The 17,673-nt window shown below is 37.4% G+C and overlaps 2 protein-coding genes across 4 annotated transcripts in view; one reads left to right on the top strand and one right to left on the bottom strand.

The window, feature by feature from the left end:
• The window catches only part of LOC120535854 (alpha-2-macroglobulin-like), a 193,887-nt gene that overhangs the window by 133,387 nt on the left and 42,827 nt on the right, over positions 1–17,673 (top strand). For both annotated transcript variants that reach the window (XM_039763969.1, XM_039763970.1), the window contains exons 21-25: positions 624–750; positions 1,081–1,202; positions 2,661–2,712; positions 4,003–4,089; positions 6,024–6,200. In XM_039763969.1, the coding sequence (XP_039619903.1) occupies positions 624–750; positions 1,081–1,202; positions 2,661–2,712; positions 4,003–4,089; positions 6,024–6,200 (565 nt within the window). The remainder of the gene's footprint in view (positions 1–623; positions 751–1,080; positions 1,203–2,660; positions 2,713–4,002; positions 4,090–6,023; positions 6,201–17,673) is intronic.
• LOC120535855 lies at positions 13,821–17,430 on the bottom strand. 2 transcript variants are annotated; one of them, XM_039763971.1, is made up of 11 exons: positions 17,122–17,430; positions 16,881–16,938; positions 16,420–16,771; positions 16,184–16,216; positions 15,839–16,062; positions 15,560–15,610; positions 15,427–15,475; positions 15,033–15,280; positions 14,813–14,857; positions 14,334–14,494; positions 13,821–14,215 (listed from the first exon to the last, which is right to left on the bottom strand). In XM_039763971.1, exons 5-11 carry the CDS (start codon positions 15,963–15,965, stop codon positions 13,988–13,990), a joined length of 909 nt encoding a protein of 302 aa, XP_039619905.1. In that variant the 5' UTR covers positions 15,966–16,062; positions 16,184–16,216; positions 16,420–16,771; positions 16,881–16,938; positions 17,122–17,430; the 3' UTR covers positions 13,821–13,987. The 2 variants fall into 2 exon arrangements, with proteins under 2 accessions (XP_039619905.1, XP_039619906.1); XM_039763972.1 differs by having other exon boundaries at positions 16,420–16,938.

The raw sequence follows: 17,673 nt of genomic DNA, 5'->3' as shown, positions 1-17,673 counted from the left end.
CTAACATAAGTATTAGGGCACTGCAGATGAGTCAGGGCTGTGTGAAGTACTATTGAGGCAGCATCCTTGGTCAGTCTGTTCCTCCTGTAGGCGAGCTGATGGTTGTCAAATCCAGCAGGGATGGCATCCTTGATGTACTTTAGGAGGATTCTCTCAAAGCACTCCATTATTACTGGGGTCAGAGCCACAGAGCGGTAATCATTAAGGCAAGTGACCACTGATTTTTTAGGCACTGGCACAATAGTGGAGGATTTCAGGCAGATAGGGACCACTAAGCCACGTCACTGACTTTGCACGCTTGTTCTTAATTGCAGCACAAAACTTAATTATGTAACAAATGCCTTGGGAGCTCTTCACAGTGGTAGGGTGAACTAGATAATTGAAGCACACAAACTTGCACACATCGATTGGTTTCATTTTTATTTTTTCTCTACTGTGCAAAGCCATGAAGCCAACATGAAGAAAAAAATGAGTTTACTAATAAAATCATGCAAATGTTGAAGATTGACTGTATGTTGCAGAAAGTTATGTTAAGTACACAGTTTGCCTTTTAATTTAACAATTGATATTTCTAATAAACAGTTCATAGAGTCACAATGAATTTCTTAACTGTTGTACTATAGGTTATGGTGAGTGCAGCTGAGTCTTCCCAGTACCACTTAGAACCATGTGAGAGGTGTGAATACAAAAGCTGTGTGTGTGCTGATGAAAGCAAAGTATTCCACTGGGCTTTTACAGCTAAAGCATTGGGTAAGTAAATCACTTTTGATTCTTTTTTTGATAATAATAAAAACTTACTTTATAAGACGTTTCAAGTAAAAACACAACTTTTTTTTACTTATTAAGCATTATGTACCCAAGGGAAACCTAGTTATACAGCTGGCAACATTGTAAACTGGTTAACTTCCCCTATTATTTTAATGCATCAGATTGATAAGCACCATCTGAAGCCACAAATGTACTCACACACAAGGTTCAGGGTGTCCTAAAGGTGAAGTTGTCAACAAATGTTAGGTATAACATGTATCAAATAATAACTAATGGTCTACAGCAAGTTTACTATACTTTTTTCTGTTTCAGGTGAGGTGAACGTAACTGTTCGTGCCGAGGCTGTGAATACTGAGGAATTATGTGGAAATGAAGTAGTCACTTTTCCAGACCATGGACGTGCTGACACTGTCATCTGGAAACTGCTTGTAGAGGTGGGCAGGGAATCCATAAACAAATGGTGTATGCTTTCTAAATATGTTTTTGCTGTTATAACACCATAAAGAGAAAACTGTTAAACCCAATTTGTGCTGTGCTCCATTTTAGCATTCCATCAATTATGATTTTAGCAATCCATCTATTATTATTTGCGTAGCTAATTAAGAATAATGGAGAGTCTGTCACTGTATCAGTTAAGCAAAGGCCCAAAGGAAAAACTTCCAAACACAGTTACAAAACTTACAGTACATGGAGCAATTTTGAATGTGCCCAATTATTTCACAATACTACTTCACATTGTACAAGAAGCCAAGTAAGATACCTCTGAAAATACTATAGTACATCATATCTGTTCACTCAACAAACCCTACATCTATTCATTAAGCCTATGTCACATTATACAACTTCTGGTCGTGGAGTATGTCAGATCTGTCGGCTGCATTTGCTGATCTTGTCACTGAACAAGCATGCTGCCTGATGAAGTCAGAGATATATAAAGGGTTAACAGCAGCAATCTCTGCCTTTTTTAATCCTTTTTTACATTTCGTCACGATGCATAAAACACAAGATATCAGACAAATGATCATCTCTTCTGTTTTTGTGGTCCAAAGCCCCAATGCTGCCGGACATAAATAGTGCTGCACAAAGGGTTAATAGATTAGCAAGTATAATGAGTTCAGTTGTAGCCTCTTCCACAGTTTTTCTTTTCTCCATTCTGTTTTAATATGTTAAACACAAGACATCAGAAAGATGAGCCTTTCTTGTATTTGCAAATTTCAAAACATTTGTGTTCCTGATTCTTCATCAGTACATTCTATACAGTATATTGTACTTCCAGAAGAGCATTCATTGATTGTCAGCTCTCCTGCAAATACAGCCTACTCCCACAGCGAAAAACAAAATCAAACCTGTTTGATTTTATCTTAACGAGTCAAGGACTAGTTGGTCTCTGTCATTGGGCATGTCAGATTAGGTAATTGGTTTCACAGGAGCAAACCTCAGACTGCCTCCATTTTACTAAGGTAATGTAAATGATGGCTACAGCTGTAAATTGCTGGAAAATCATCTTAAATGACATAGCATTAATCTGAGGCTTATTTTTTGATTATAAGGTCACAGAAGTACAGCAGGTTTCTTGGCAGCAATGAGAATACAATGTGCTTTCAGTCATCTTGGGACAATTTACAGTAGTCAGTTAACCTAATGTGCAAGGATGGAAAAGGAAACCAGTGCACTCATTAAAACACAACGTTTATGTGAGAACATTGTGCACAGTCCACATAGATTACGATGGTTCCTGAAATTATGAAGCTTAACATTAAACACTGTGCAGCTCTGCAACCATAGTGTATAACATACTGTATCATCTAGAAAATAGATATGAATTCCATCTGAGACCTATTGTGCTGTGTCCTCTATATTGCTGTAATAATTGTCTGCTTTATTTCTTTAAGGCTGAGGGAGTTCAGAAGACACTTGCAAACAATGTTCTATTGTGTCCTAAAGGTGAGATTCTTAGTTAAATCAATTATTGAGTAATTTTTATGTTTTCATCTCATAGTTATTACAGTAGTAATTTGCTATATAGCAAACAAACACACTGAGTGCTCAATATTTTGCATGGCACACTTGCTCACACTGTATCAACCTAGACTTACCAGTCATCCTTATAAAGACTTACTGTATACAGTGGAAACTCGGTTCACGAACGTACAAATCGGTTTACGACCAAAAAGTTCACCAAACTTTTGCCTCTGTTCATGACCACACACTCGGTATACGAACAAGCCAGTTTCCCTTTCGGTTTGTGCGCGTGATGATTTCCGCACGTGTTCAGTCTGTCCCTGTGCAGCAGGCGAGCCAGAGAGCAAACACGACACACACGCACGAGAGACACACACACACAGGCGAGAGTGAGAGAGACACACACACAGGCACACGAGAGAGAGACACACAGGTGCGCGAGTGAGACACACACACACACAGGTGTGCGCGAGAGATACACACACACATGTGTGTGTGCGAGAGACACACAAACACAGGCGCGCGAGAGAAACACACACATACAGGCGTGCGAGAGAGAGACACAAGTGACAGAGTGACGGCTGGACGCATAAGGCTTGTTTTTAAAGAGACAGTTGCAGTTTTACTTTTCTCTGTTTAAGGTTTTCTCAGTGTTATTCAATGTTTTTACATTTAGTTTACTATTTATTACGCTGTGCATTCTATGGTATAATTAACTATATGTGTGCTTAAAAATCTTTAAGAAATATATACTGTATTTGCATACAGTTCATACGGTCTGGAACGGATTAATTGTATTTACATACAATCCTATGGGGGGAATTACTTTGGTTCACGACCAAATCGGTTTACGACCAGAGTTTTGGAACGAGGTTCCACTGTACTGTGAAAGGTTTTGCTACAAAACATTTTGAGTGTGTTGTTTACGTGCCAGTCAGTCCAAACAGAAAAAATGAAAATTTGAAATTGTTAAAAAGCTTATTATTTAAATGCCAATGATGAATAGTTCACATTTTATTATTCATATATTGCTTAATCGTTTCCTTTTAAATTTAAAATTAAGCTTAGCCTTCATTAATCCATAAAAATAACTTTCAGACTCTGGAATCTATATACTGCAATTCAATACGTTTGTCTTATACAATCAATGTTCTATAGCGTGGGCAGAAATCTCTTTGAAACAGAACACCATTCTTTTTGATATAAATTGAGTGAAGATGTTGTTTATAAACATTTTGTTTCTCTGACATATTTTTTTTTAACTTTTTCAAGACGAGTACATTGAGACCAAGACATTTTCTTTGGAACTCCCAGAGGTGTTTATCGAAGGATCAGTCAAAGCATCTGTATCAGTCCTAGGTAAAAACTTGAGAAACAAAATGTTAAGCTATTCCTTTTTATTTATTAAATATAGTGAAAACATGAAAAATCAGACAGATTAAATGTTTTATGGTACTGGTCTCTGAGTCTGAACTTTTACTGATTCACAAGAAATAGTTCATCAAAAGTTTAAACCAAGAGTTTTGTAAAATTGTCAAGACAGTTATAGTCAGATAAAAATGCTTATTTGTTTCATAAAGGAGATTAGGTTGAGAAATCAAATACTTATACAAACCCAGATGTATTAGTTTTTACAGCACAGGGTGACACAAAGCTGACTTAAGACCAATTATGCATCTAGTAATATTGGCGAAGAAATAACACTTGTGGGATAACACAGTTAATAATTAATTGTAGCCGAGGAAGTTTGCTTAAGAAGAGTTGGCCAAGCTACCCATTGACAGGTGCAGAAGTCTCAGAAGTCTCATTGATAGCTACAGGAATTGCATGTTTGCAGCGATTACTTGTAAAGTTTGTGCAAAACAATATTAGGTAACGGTCCCTTCATTTTTTTCCATTTTCATGTATGTTATTATTTGAAATATTCAGTTGAATCAAAAATCTAAAGCAAAGTCTGACTTTTGTTAAATAAGGAATAAACAATGATGGGTGTCATTTTCTTTTCTCAGTTTCAAGTTATTTCATAGGCAATTGTGTGTTTTTCTTTTTCATACAGAGGTACCAGCAAATTTGCCCATGTAAAAACATTTCTTTGAATGTGTCTCATTTTTTTTCTTTGGAGAGAACAATTTAATGTAATTCTAAAGTAAACATGCCAGTCCTGTGTTTAATTTTTTTTATTCTACTAGTTGTTTTAATTTACCTGAAATGGGCTCCTCTGTTTGCATTGCAGTTATTGTCAGGTGTGGTTAGAATGTCAAGAACCTTTTGGATTATTTTCATAGACTATGTTGTACTTATTTCACTGATGGAGTTATGTTATCTTGTTAAATTAACCAAAAAGATAGTACCTTCTAGAGAACTTGAACCTCTTCCAGGACTGTTTTTTACTTTATACTCAAATCCCCTTAAATCCCCCTTACAGTAATGCATTTTAAATGTTTTAGTTATTGACTGGTTTACAACACACAGGATTTATTTATGTCTCAGAATGTATTTGACATATCTTAAAAAGCCACTGACATATTTTTTTGCCTTCATATTCTCATTTTTGGATTCAGAGATTTGGACAGTTGGATTTTTTTCAGAGTTCTTTGTTTTCAGTTTGGTGATGCCATTTTCCCATTTCAATATTTTGTTGTTATGATGCCACATAATTCTAGGGGATATGTCACTGGGGTATGGTTACATGAATGTGGTGGCCATTTCATTTAAGCACAAGTCACATGCTCTATGACTGTCTGCACTATGTTTCAAAGGAAATACTTTTAATTAGTTTTAGAAACATAACTTATTATTCAATTTCTTTTAGATGACTTTTAACTTTAGGGTTTGGTACTTATTTATTTTAACTAGAAACCTGCCTTTTCCAACTAATTTGCTTGCTGATTTCCAAGATTTTTGTATTTTGACCCCATCCTTTTCCAGGTTGTTCTTCCTATTTACTGTTTTTTTTCTTCAATTGAAAAAATTAACAATTGATTTGCATTTTACTTTAAAGATCAAAACAGTTAAAACACAAGCTATCCTCACATTCACAGAAAAGTCTATATCAGACACCTTGCAATTACATTATGTCAGGAATCAAACAGACCATAATAGTAAGATGGAAATGTAACATCACACGATATTGCTGGTGCTCTATGGATTTTATTTTAGCCATCTACATACATTTGTATATGGTTTGTATTGCCCTATTGAAATATTTTAAGCAGCAGTGCTAATTGGAAAAATTAGAAAATAATATAAAAGCATAATTAATAAGTTTTCTGTATTTTTATTACCTTTTACAGGAGATGTGTTGGGACGAGCCATGCAGAACCTGGACAAACTCCTGGCTATGCCTTTTGGGTGTGGTGAACAAAATATGCTACTTTTTGCTCCTAACATTTATATCCTAAGGTATCTGGAAGCAACAGGACAGGTGACAGAACAAATCAAAGCCAAAGCGATCCGATTCATGGAGACAGGTAAGAGACTGTGGAGTACGACAATGAAAATTTAATTTTGAGTCGTGAAAACTGAGCAGGACATCATAAGTGTATGTGCATGTAATTTTACACAAGTTACCTGTATATTCACTTACCCTTCAGTTTCATTCTTATATGTGGTAAATGTTCTGCGTGTCCTTCTTGTGACCATAGTTCTCTGTTATTATGGTTATCTTCATTTATTTGTAAATACCTACAGTTCATTCGCATTAATAATGTAAGACAGAGAAATGCTTTTGGAGCTTACCAAAGGACAACCTGAACTGACCTTCAGCCTGTTTGATCTGATTACCTTGTGCATCTGTTTCCAGTCCAGTGAGGCCCATTACCACTAAGTGAACATCTTAGCCAGGGGAAAGGGGGACATGTTATAAAGCAGTTTGATCGACATCCTTTATATGAAAATGGGATGATGAAATAAATGTTTTTGTAGCTGTTATTAATATTAGTGAGGATCTTATCTGGTGTCACAATACTATTCAACTGATAAGGAAATCTGTTTTTTTACTTCCTGAGAAGGCTAAAGAAATTTGGCATTCCAGCCATAATCTTCGGTAGCTATAATAAGGGTACTATGAGAGAATTCTTCCCAGTGCTATCAAAGTCTGGTTTGGTAACTGCTCTGCACAGGACTGCAATGCCCTACAGCGGGCTGCCCAAACCATTTCAGCAATAGCTTTTCCAACTCTGAATGACATTTACCATGCCAGAGTCATCAGGAGGACACACAGCATTATATTGGACAGAGCTCACCCAATGACAATCTATTCACATTCCTACCATCATGTGAACACCATACGAGTGTGAAATCAAGGACTAGAAGTCTACGGAACAGTTTTTATCCAAAGACAGTCAGACTTGTGAATGATTCCTGCTCATTACCTCTTACCCTCACAAATATCTGAATTTGCTGGGACATTGGTCCAACCAGTAATTTATGTACTTTATTTGCCTTTCGAGTTATGTTTTATTTATTACATGTTGTTTTAAATTGTTTCAATCTCACTACCTGACTTAAATTTTTTACGTAATATTGAACGTATTTGCTCTATAAATTCTTCTACTGCACTGATGTATTTACTGTGTGAATTTGTTTTTTGACTATTAGCACTTTAATTGTATTATCTTGTGTTTAAATTGTGTATACTGGTGGCCAGAAGAGCATACAGAGCTATATTTTCATAGCACCGTTTGACTGTTTACCGTGCATATGACAATAGATTCTCATTCAGTGTTAAGACTTGCTCTTAGGTCTTTAAAGCACACTGTTTGGTCTTGAAAACATTTGTTTATTCTAAAAATATTTATCATAGTCTGAATTATTAGATATAAAGTCACATCCAAGTGGCATAGAAACATATTTACAAATTGAGACCAGAGTAAGCATTGTGACAGATAGGGGGTGCTGTCGTCCCCTTGAAGCCTCAGATCAGTCGGCAGACGCCAGGTAAAAGTCTAAATATAATTGTTATTTGTACAATATAGTGCACAAAGCACCCTCCTCTTCACAATATTCATATAACTAATCACTACAATCAATAATACACAATCCTCCACTTCCAGACGCGTTGCCACCCTGCCACCCAGCTCAGCTCAACTCTGTGATCTCCCACAGTCCTTTATATAGTCCGTAACCCGGACGTGCTTCTGAACTCCTGTCCATGTGACTTCCTAGAACTTCTGTGTCAGATGGAAATTCTTCTTTTCATCCCCAAAGTACGTCATTCTTCCTGTTGCTGTGACTAAGACGTACTTCCAGGTTATAGGTCACATATATGTCTCTGGGCCTCCCTGCAACGTACTCTGTTGGCCCCTGTAGTATCCAGCAGGGCTGTGGATGAAAACTCCATTGTCCATAATTCCCTGCTGGCATTCGGGGCACCTCCATGCAGCAGGGAGGGCTCCACCTGGAGGAATAGGGGTATTGGCCACAATCCACAGCATACAATTTTAGTTCAGAAAGATGAATTTCACTATGTTTATGGTTGTGTAGTATATCAATGGTTTTTAAGGTAGTTTTCAGCAAAAATGGAAACAGAATAAAGTAGTGCCTTCAGTAGTTTAGAGTTTATATTTCAGTGATTACCTTAACTCTGACAATACAGTTTTGATACTTCCTATTAATTTATGCTGCTGTTACCATATCAATAATGTGTTTGTCACCATATTCTACATTTGTTTCTCCATGGGCACTGCTATTATATCCATTTGCTTTCATTTTAGAGTTCTGGGTGGCCATGATGATAAGCACACGACACACAAAGATATTTTATAAACAATAGATAAATGCTTTGAAAAGAGTAAGCAATATAAAGAAAAGACTTTTGTGAAAAGCATTTTTCTTGGCAAAATAATTCTGGGTTAGATACTAGTATTGTTTTTAACTTCAAATTTAGCACAACCAATTAAACTGAACAATCAGTTTTTTCTTTTACCATGTTCTGACCCTGACTACATTTGAATACCCTTTTATGTCTTTAAAATCTGAGATTTGATTAAATTAAAGTGTCAAGAAAGATTCAAAAATCAATACGGTTTAAACAGGTAGATTCTGACATTTAAATTGGCATCACTTGATATTGTCCAAACCGGTTTAATCCAATTGAGAGTCACAGGAGCTGAAGCCTGTCCCCTTCAGCACTGTGTGCAAGGTAGGAACTAACCCTTAACAGAATGTCAGTTCATTAATAAGCCCACTCACTTGCACATTGACACATGGCCAGTTTAAATATAATATTTAAACTAACATAAATATATCTGGCGATGTGCAAAGAAAACTGGCATACATGGGGGCAAACCTGCAGACACACACATAGAATATGCAATCACCACCCAATCAAAGATAGGGGGCAGAATTTAAATGCAGGACATTGAATGATTCAGCAGCACACCACCATTCTGCCCATACTGACTGATTATTAAAAGCAATTCTTCATGTACTACATACAAAAGTAACATGAATTTGACCCATCAAACCATTTATGAACCCATTAGCACCTCAGTGCAGAAAGTAGGAACCAGACTATGAAACGGACCTCACTTCATTACAAGGCACTCTCAGTCATACAAACACCCACACATCTTGTGATTTCATACATGCAGTTTAACCAACATTATGAGAGAAAAATTAAGTCTGTAGGAAAGTTCCAGGCAGATATTAAAATAACTCGCAAAGTTCCTTAAGATAGGGCGATGGCTAAGATTTAAAGTAGAGTAGCACCATTATACATATATTTTTTAACTTTGTAATGATTGTGCTCAAAAAGAGAATGTATTTTTTCTTTTTTTGTTTCTTTTTTTTAGTACCAATGTTTTTCTTGTTTGAATAAGTGCATATACTGGCGGGTCTCAGATTACGAATGAGTTCCATCCCTGTCTATGGTTGTAATTTTTCTTTGATTGTAAATTGTAATTTGCCGTTTAAAAATGCCCTTTAATGGGAAATTGGCAAAAATGCATACAGCTTTCATACTTACTGTGATGAAAGTCTGCTGTACTTTAAATAACAAAAATTTTAAACTAAAAGTCTGAATCATTGGTATATTGACCTTACACATAAATATTCTACAGTCTTTGATAATGATACAGTACCTCATGGAGTTGGAAAAGGTTTAATAAAGGGAGGAAAATGCACCACTAACTGACTAAGATTTGTGAAACACATGCTGTCTCTGTTGAGGAACTGCTCAGCATGCGACACTTCCTCCCAGTGATTATACGCCTTTAGACAGCACATCTGGGAAAAATTCTTTTTAACGCTTGAATGTAGCAGATTATACCACTCAAATAAATGTCCAGCTGTTGATCCAGCTGCTTACTTGTAATGGAGCTTATTTTGCTACTGTACACAGTCTCTATTACATTCACCAATTACATTCAGTGACATATGCAAATGATTGAAAATGGGGACAAAGTACATACTGTACTAATCTTTGGCATAAGTGCAAGCTGCTGTGTATTCACTTGTGTTATAATTACTTTTCCTTGTTAGTAAGAAAAAAATGAAGTCACTATTTGAAAATTAATTTAATTTCAGTTGAAAATAAACTTTTTTGTCATGTATACTCATTTGTATTGTCAGAATTGCTGTAAATTGAGACTAATGTAACCTAAGACGTGACTTTATATGGTTCCCTGCACTTCTAACTGGCTTACAGTTAGGTCCATAAATATTTGAAGAGAGACAACTTTTTTCCAATTTTGGTTCTGTACATTACCACAATAAATTTTAAATGAAACAACTCAGATGCAGTTGAAGTGCAGACTTTCAGCTTTAATTCAGTGGGGTGAACAAAACGATTGCATAAAAATGTGAGGCAACTAAAGCATTTATTTAAACACAATCCCTTCATTTCAGGGACTCAGAAGTAATTGGACAATTGACTCAAAGGCTATTTCATGGGCAGGTGTGGGCAAGTCCGTCATTATGTCATTATCAAATAAGCACATAAAAGGCCTTGAGTTGATTTGAGGTGTGGTGCTTGCATGTGGAAGATTTTCCTGTGAGCAGACAACATGCGGCCAAAGGAGCTCTCCATGCAGGTGAAAGAAGCCATCCTTAAGCTGCAAAAACAGAAAAAACCCATCCGAGAAATTACTCCAATATTACGAGTGGCAAAATCTAAAGTTTGGTACATCCTGAGAAAGAAAGCAAGCACTGGTGAACTCAGCAACGCAAAAACACCTGGACGTCCACGGAAGACAACAGTGGTGGATAATCGCAGAATCATTCCCATGGTGAAGAGAAACCACTTCACAACAGCCAACCAAGTTAACAACACTCTCCAGGGGGCAGGCGTATTGATATCCAAGTCTACCATAAAGAGAAGACTGCATGAAGGTAAATACAGAGGGTGCACTGCAAGGTGCAAGCCACTCATAAACCTCAAGAATAGAAAGGCTAGATTGGACTTTGCTAAAGAACATCTAAAAAAGCCAGCACAGTTCTGGAAAAACAGTCTTTGGACAGATGAAACCAAGATCAATCAATCAATCAATCAACATTTATTTATATAGCACATATTCATACAAAAAAATGTAGCTCAAAGTGCTTTACAAAATGAATAGAAAAATAGAAGACACAATAAAAGATAAACATAAGTCAACATTAATTAACATAGAATAAGAGTAAGGTCCGATGGCCAGGGTGGACAGAAAAACAAAAAAACTCCAAAGGCTGGAGAAAAAAATAAAATCTGTAGGGGTTCCAGACCAAGAGACCAACCAGTCCCCTCTGGGCAATCTACCTAACATAAGTCAAACAGTCCTCTTTGTATTTAGGGTTTTCATGGAAGGACCTGATGATGATGGTCACGTAGACTTCTGGCTTTCAGTCCATCAATGTTGGTGCAATGCTGGTGCATCATGATGCTTTGAGTAGGTGGTGGTGGCGCAGGCCGCCACCACAAAGAAACCGGAAAAAGAAACAGAAGAGAGAAACAGAAGAAAAAACAGAAGATCAACCTCTACCAAAATGATGGCAAGAAAAAAGTATGTAGAAGGCGTGGAACAGCTCATTATCCAAAGCATACCACATCATCTGTAAAACACGGTGGAGGCAGTGTGATGGCTTGGGCGTGCATGGCTGCCAGTGGCACTGGGACACTAGTGTTTATTGATGATGTGACACAGGACAGAAGCAGCCGAATGAATTCTGAGGTGTTCAGACACATAGTTTATGCTCAAATCCAGCTAAATGCAGTCAAATTGATTGGTGGCGTTTCATGATACAGATGGACAATGATCCAAAACATACAGCCGAAGCAACCCAGGAGTTTATTAAAGCAAAGAAGTGGAAAATTCTTGAATGGCCAAGTCAGTCACCTGATCTTAACCCAATTGAGCACGCATTTCACTTGTTGAAAACTAAACTTCAGACAGAAAGGCCCACAAACAAACAGCAACTGAAAGCCGCTGTAGTAAAGGCCTGGCAGAGCATTAAAAAGGAGGAAACCCAACATCTAGTGATGCCCATGAGTTCAAGACTTCAGGCTGTCATTGCCAGCAAAGGGTTTTCAACCAAGTATTAGAAATGAACATTTTATTTCCAGTTCTTTAATTTGTCCAATTACTTTTGAGCCCCTGAAATAAAAGGATTGTGTTAAAAGAATACTTTAGTTCCCTCACATTTTTATGCAATCGTTTTGTTCAACCCACTGAATTAAAGCTGAAAGTCAGCACTTTAACTGCATCTGCGTTGTTTCATTTGCAATTCATTATGGTAATGTACAGAACCAAAATTAGAAAAAACTTGTCTCTGTCCAAATATTTATGGACCTAACTGTATTTAATGGCAGCATCAGGTATCAGTGGGAGCAGTGCTGATGTTTTCTCAATTATACCCACTGCGCAGAGACACGTTGAAGCGACGTCTTTTCCACGTCATTTTTGCACGTACCATTTTGGTCCTCTGAAGGTGCAGATAGTGACGCCAGATGACGTCTTTTTTTCGACGTATTCCGAACGTCAAGTATTGACGTCCCCAGGACCTCCAGATAAGGGCTAATTCTAGTCGAAATGAGGTCGTTGTGAGGTCCAAATGTGGATGTTTGGCTTAGATTTACCATAGCATGTTATGCTAATTCTAAAAAAAATGTTATCTCGATATAAAATTTAAACATATTTAAACTCATTTAAGACATTGTTTTTACAGGTCTACTGTTTCTACTCTCTGTACACTGTAGTTCCATTTCAGAAGGTGGCATACTGTAGTTCCAGAAGGTGGAGGACCTGTTTACTGTACCAGTTTATTTTCCTGTAGCTTCGTTTGACTCAGCAGCCGATTTGAACTGGAAATGCTTTACACTTTTGTATGCATTTTGCATGCATTTCCAGTCATCATATTCTTATTCAAATAAGAAAAAAAATCACAATTCACTCATCACACATTTCTTTCCATTTTTATTAATTCCATCCACCATATTGAATACAAAAAATTAAAAAGTTAATCAGTCATGATCGTTGAGAGATGAGTGTGTCCACTCGACCTCCACATCTTTGTGGTGCATGCTTTAAATGCTCTGAAGCACACATCCTTATAAAGCCCTCTGTGGCTGCCGGGTCAAATTTCATGACTCCATCTGCACGAGTAGAAAAAGACAAGTGATTAGAATTATGAAGGAAATCTGCAGTCATACACCAAGTCCCCATATTTGAAAGCAAAACTTGGTTGCCTATGCATCCACTACCAATACTGGATTATTACAAAACCATGTCTGCAAATGTTAAAGATAGTCACAGCTAGTAGACATTAGGCGGAAATAAAGTTATAAATCAAATTATTACAGGTTGGCAAGGGGTAATGTTCTTGCCTTAGCCAACATGAAATATGGGCTTACCTTGTATTGCTCTATAAACCTTTGTGTTCTCCAAAGGTTTCTTGCCCTTTTTCCCCTTCCCCTTCATATTAAACCTCGCCATCAGGGCATTACTGAAGAACCTAAAATAAAAAGACATTTATAAATCAATGTGAGTGATATACATAGGAACAACATCAATGTAGTATAAAGGCTTTATGACATGTGATCAGTGTACCCTAGGTTGGCCCCCTCTTTTCAGAACAGCTGGTGCTGGTCTTTAAGACCACAATGCGTTGTGAATTTATAATTTCACTTAATTTTTATCTAGTATGACATACTCAGACATTGTTTTATGCAAACAGAAATGAATGTTATAATGGGAGTAAATGGTGCAAAAAATGTCTGCAGGGTAAAAGATGGAACTTTTTCTTCTACAGTATATTATAGTCCTATTATTAGATCCAAGATTCAAAATTTCATAAAAAACTGAAATGCAATAAATTTATCAAGGGGCACAAAAGGGTTAAGCAAGAAAAAAGGCAAATGAAAACATGCTGGTCCACACCCAGAATAAAAAAGTTCAAGCAGAGCACCCATCCACCCACAATTCATACTGTATGTAGACACATACCGGTCAAGGACTTTGTGGACACAATCCTTGGTGTTCTTCCCTCCAATACGTGCAATTTGCAGCACCTGTTGGAATAAGTCCATTATAAAGTTGACTGACACTCCTCAGAGGAACCGAACAGTTTTGCACTGTATTGTATTGTGTTATGCAAGACTCCATTATTTTCAGACTTGTAAAACCTACCAGGGTATCAAAAGCTTGCGCATCACAGAGGCGTTGCTCCTCTGCCTCAAAATCCACCATAGTCTCCATCCTCAAAATGTGCACGGCTGAAGAGGCAGGTTCTGCTTTTTTGTACTGATTGTGCAGGTCAAACAGCAGGGTTAAGACCTTTTTCTGAAACACTGAAATACATTTGTTGATTACTATGATTACCTTAGAATAGCAAGGCTAGCTAGCTGGTTCAAAATTATTTTTGTAATCAGTTTCAGTGTTTATCAATACAGTAGATAGTGTTGGAGAAAGAAAAAAGTTCAAACAAATGTTATAATATAACATGATTGAAACTACCCTACAATTGATGGTAGAAAAACAAGCCACTGCTATAACTGAAAAGCAGTTTGTGTAGACCGAGAGAACAGTAGACAAAGAGAGAAAGTTGTAGTATTAAGTCTCACTCTCTCTCTCGCTCATCTCACACTGCCAATAGATCAAATACTTACCATCCGTAGGCAATGGGAATGTCCATTTTAGATCTGTCACTGCATCTGCACCACAGAAAGTTTAATTTAGACATTACCAAATGATAAACTTTAACAGATTCAGGCAGGATTAGAAAAGAAATAATCTTAAATAACGTGATTAAAACAATTACAGGTTCATCAGTACGACTAACTGAATTGCAAAGTGTTTTGAAGAAATTGCGGCCTTTGGACAACTCACCATGCCTTGGCCCGTCATAGGGGGGGCTGGTAAGATCACTGTGCCGGGATCTTTCATCACATCGGTAGGCATCAGTACGGTGTGACCCGTCATGTCTGTCCGTGTGCCTCGAACCACCGTGCCGTGACCTGGACCTGTCCGTCTGCCTCGAACCACCGTGCCGTGACCTGGATCTGTCCGTGTGCCTCGAACCACTGTGCCGTGATCTGGACCTGTGTCTGTATCCTCTGCTGGACCTACCTCTGGACCTAGTACCATTTAAATTTATTTTAAATCACTTGGACATAATACCATAACACGGAAACAGACTAACACCCACTGGTTGGCGAACAAGATGTGCTGGAGACCAACCAGTAGAAGCCAGCCAATACTGTGCCTTATCCTGTTTCTTTACCTAGAGCGATAGCCATCCATGGGACAACCTCCTGCTGCATGTCGAGATCCTGAAAAACCACAAAGAATGTTCTTACACAAAGATGATAAAATAAAAAAGTGACTGTTTAAAGTGAGATGAGATGAATTCTCACTAGGTGTCGACAGATCTCCACACCGAGGTGCTGTGCTTGCAGTTTGAGGGCCTGAAAAAGACAGAATATTCAAAGGTGCAAAATTATTGAAAGGAAACAAAAAGATGACCTTTAGCTGTGATGGACACTTGGGCTGAATCCCATTTTTACCCTTAAGCCCTCTTTTTGTCCCTTCCCCTTTATGCTCAATTCAGAAGCAGTGTAAAATTCACCATCTTGAATGGACTTTTAACTTTGTTCAGTGGGATGGTTGATTCGAGGGGAGAAGTAAATACTCACAAGGAGTGGACATTTCACTGCCCTGAGAACTGTCCGCATGCTCCACAGACCTGGCTTCATCTTCAGTGGCTGAAACACATGAATCAGTGTGAATTGTGTGTATACACAAGACAGTACCATGCTTCATAAGTTGTCATTATTCCCACATGCATTGAGATTCAAGTTGGTACCTTGAATGGACCACAGCTTTTTTGGTGCAGTGGGGTATTTGGGCAGCTTGACACCTATACAGAGGTAATACAGTGAAAATAAGCATATGCATCTCCAAAAAAAATGGAATAACCTTATTAAAAAAAAGTTATTAATCTTGAAACAAATTATAAAGTCATTATAGAAAACCATTACCCCTGATGTTCTCTTCATCTGAATCTGTCAATTCTGCAAAAAATGTTTATACACATTTAAGTCAAAAATTTGAGGCCCAATATGTCAGATTACAAATGTCATCTATCTATACATGCAAGAAACATCTGCCTGTGTGCGAGTGTCTGTGTGTGTTTTCCATGCATAATTCTCAAACCATCCATCTGACTGACCTCAAAATTGATACACATATTGTTACTTGAGTGTGAGAAACATACCATTTCTTACAAAGCCCTCTGGAGTTCCTTTTTTAGTGCGGTTCCTCGTCAATTTAAATGGCACCTCATCATCGTCGTCGTCCTCTGCCTGACTGGTCAGGTTGTAATTGTCACATTCACGACGACTGGCTACAATTCAACATTAAAAAAAATATATATATCAACAATATTTTGACTTGGATATATATTTAAATTTCTATTCATCAAAAAACTTGCCTGACGAAAATTTTATTTTGATTAAAGGGAACGTCATCCAGTCATCAGTGCCCTGGTGTTCATCACTGTCAGAATAACGTAGAAGTAGATCGAGTTCTCTTTTCCGTTTTCGCCATCGTCTCATTCTCAGAGCCATCTGTAGATACAGATGTGAGTTTAAGTTTATAGTCTATAGTATATAGGACTATACTTGTTAAAAAAATTGATTGGCTATTCATTCACAAAACAAAACACTGGCCAATTACCGCAGCCAAGGAAAGATGAATAAGTTCACAATTTCAAAGAAGACACACCTCACAGCACCTGAGGGATAGGGAAAAAAAATTCAGAATCACGCCAAATGCTTGGCGTGTTGCCTAGGCCAATCAGAGTGGCGTTCAGTTGGGCTATGGGATATGGCCAATAGAGAGGCAATGCTGGTATAAGACCACAAAGCTAAAACAGCTAACACTTACAAATTCATAAATGAACATACAATTAACTCACCTGGCTGAACGTTCACAATTTCACAAATACCTCACAGCACCTGAGGGATAGGGGAAAAATTGGTTAGACACCTTAAAAAAATTTCATTTTAACTATGGCCAATGTTTCGCTAATGTAAGTTAACAAAGAGGCAATGCAAAATGGCCCAAAAAGCTAAAACAGCTAACACTTTTTTTTTTATCTTTCTTCGCAAACAGATCATTACAAAGTCTCAATTAACAAACATAAGAGTAGAAGACGAAACAAAAAATAAGTAACACACAATAGATAGATAGATACTTTATTAATCCCAAGGGGAAATTCACATAATCCAGCAGCAGTATACTGATACAAAGAAACAATATTAAATTAAATAGTAATAAAATGAAAAAATTAAAATAAAATATCCTAACACAAATAAACAGCTCACACTTACAAATATATGGATAAACATACAATTAACTCAACTGACAGAACGTTCCTTCCGCTTGTTGCAAGACAAACTGAGCAGAGCCGAGTGAACAAAGAAAACTTGTGATTCGCGCCAAATGCCTTGGGGTGTTGCCTCGGCCA

This window comes from Polypterus senegalus, chromosome 9 (genome assembly GCF_016835505.1).
Source record: "Polypterus senegalus isolate Bchr_013 chromosome 9, ASM1683550v1, whole genome shotgun sequence".
Lineage (NCBI taxonomy): Eukaryota > Metazoa > Chordata > Cladistia > Polypteriformes > Polypteridae > Polypterus > Polypterus senegalus.
This window is presented reverse-complemented; position numbering and strand designations above follow the sequence as displayed.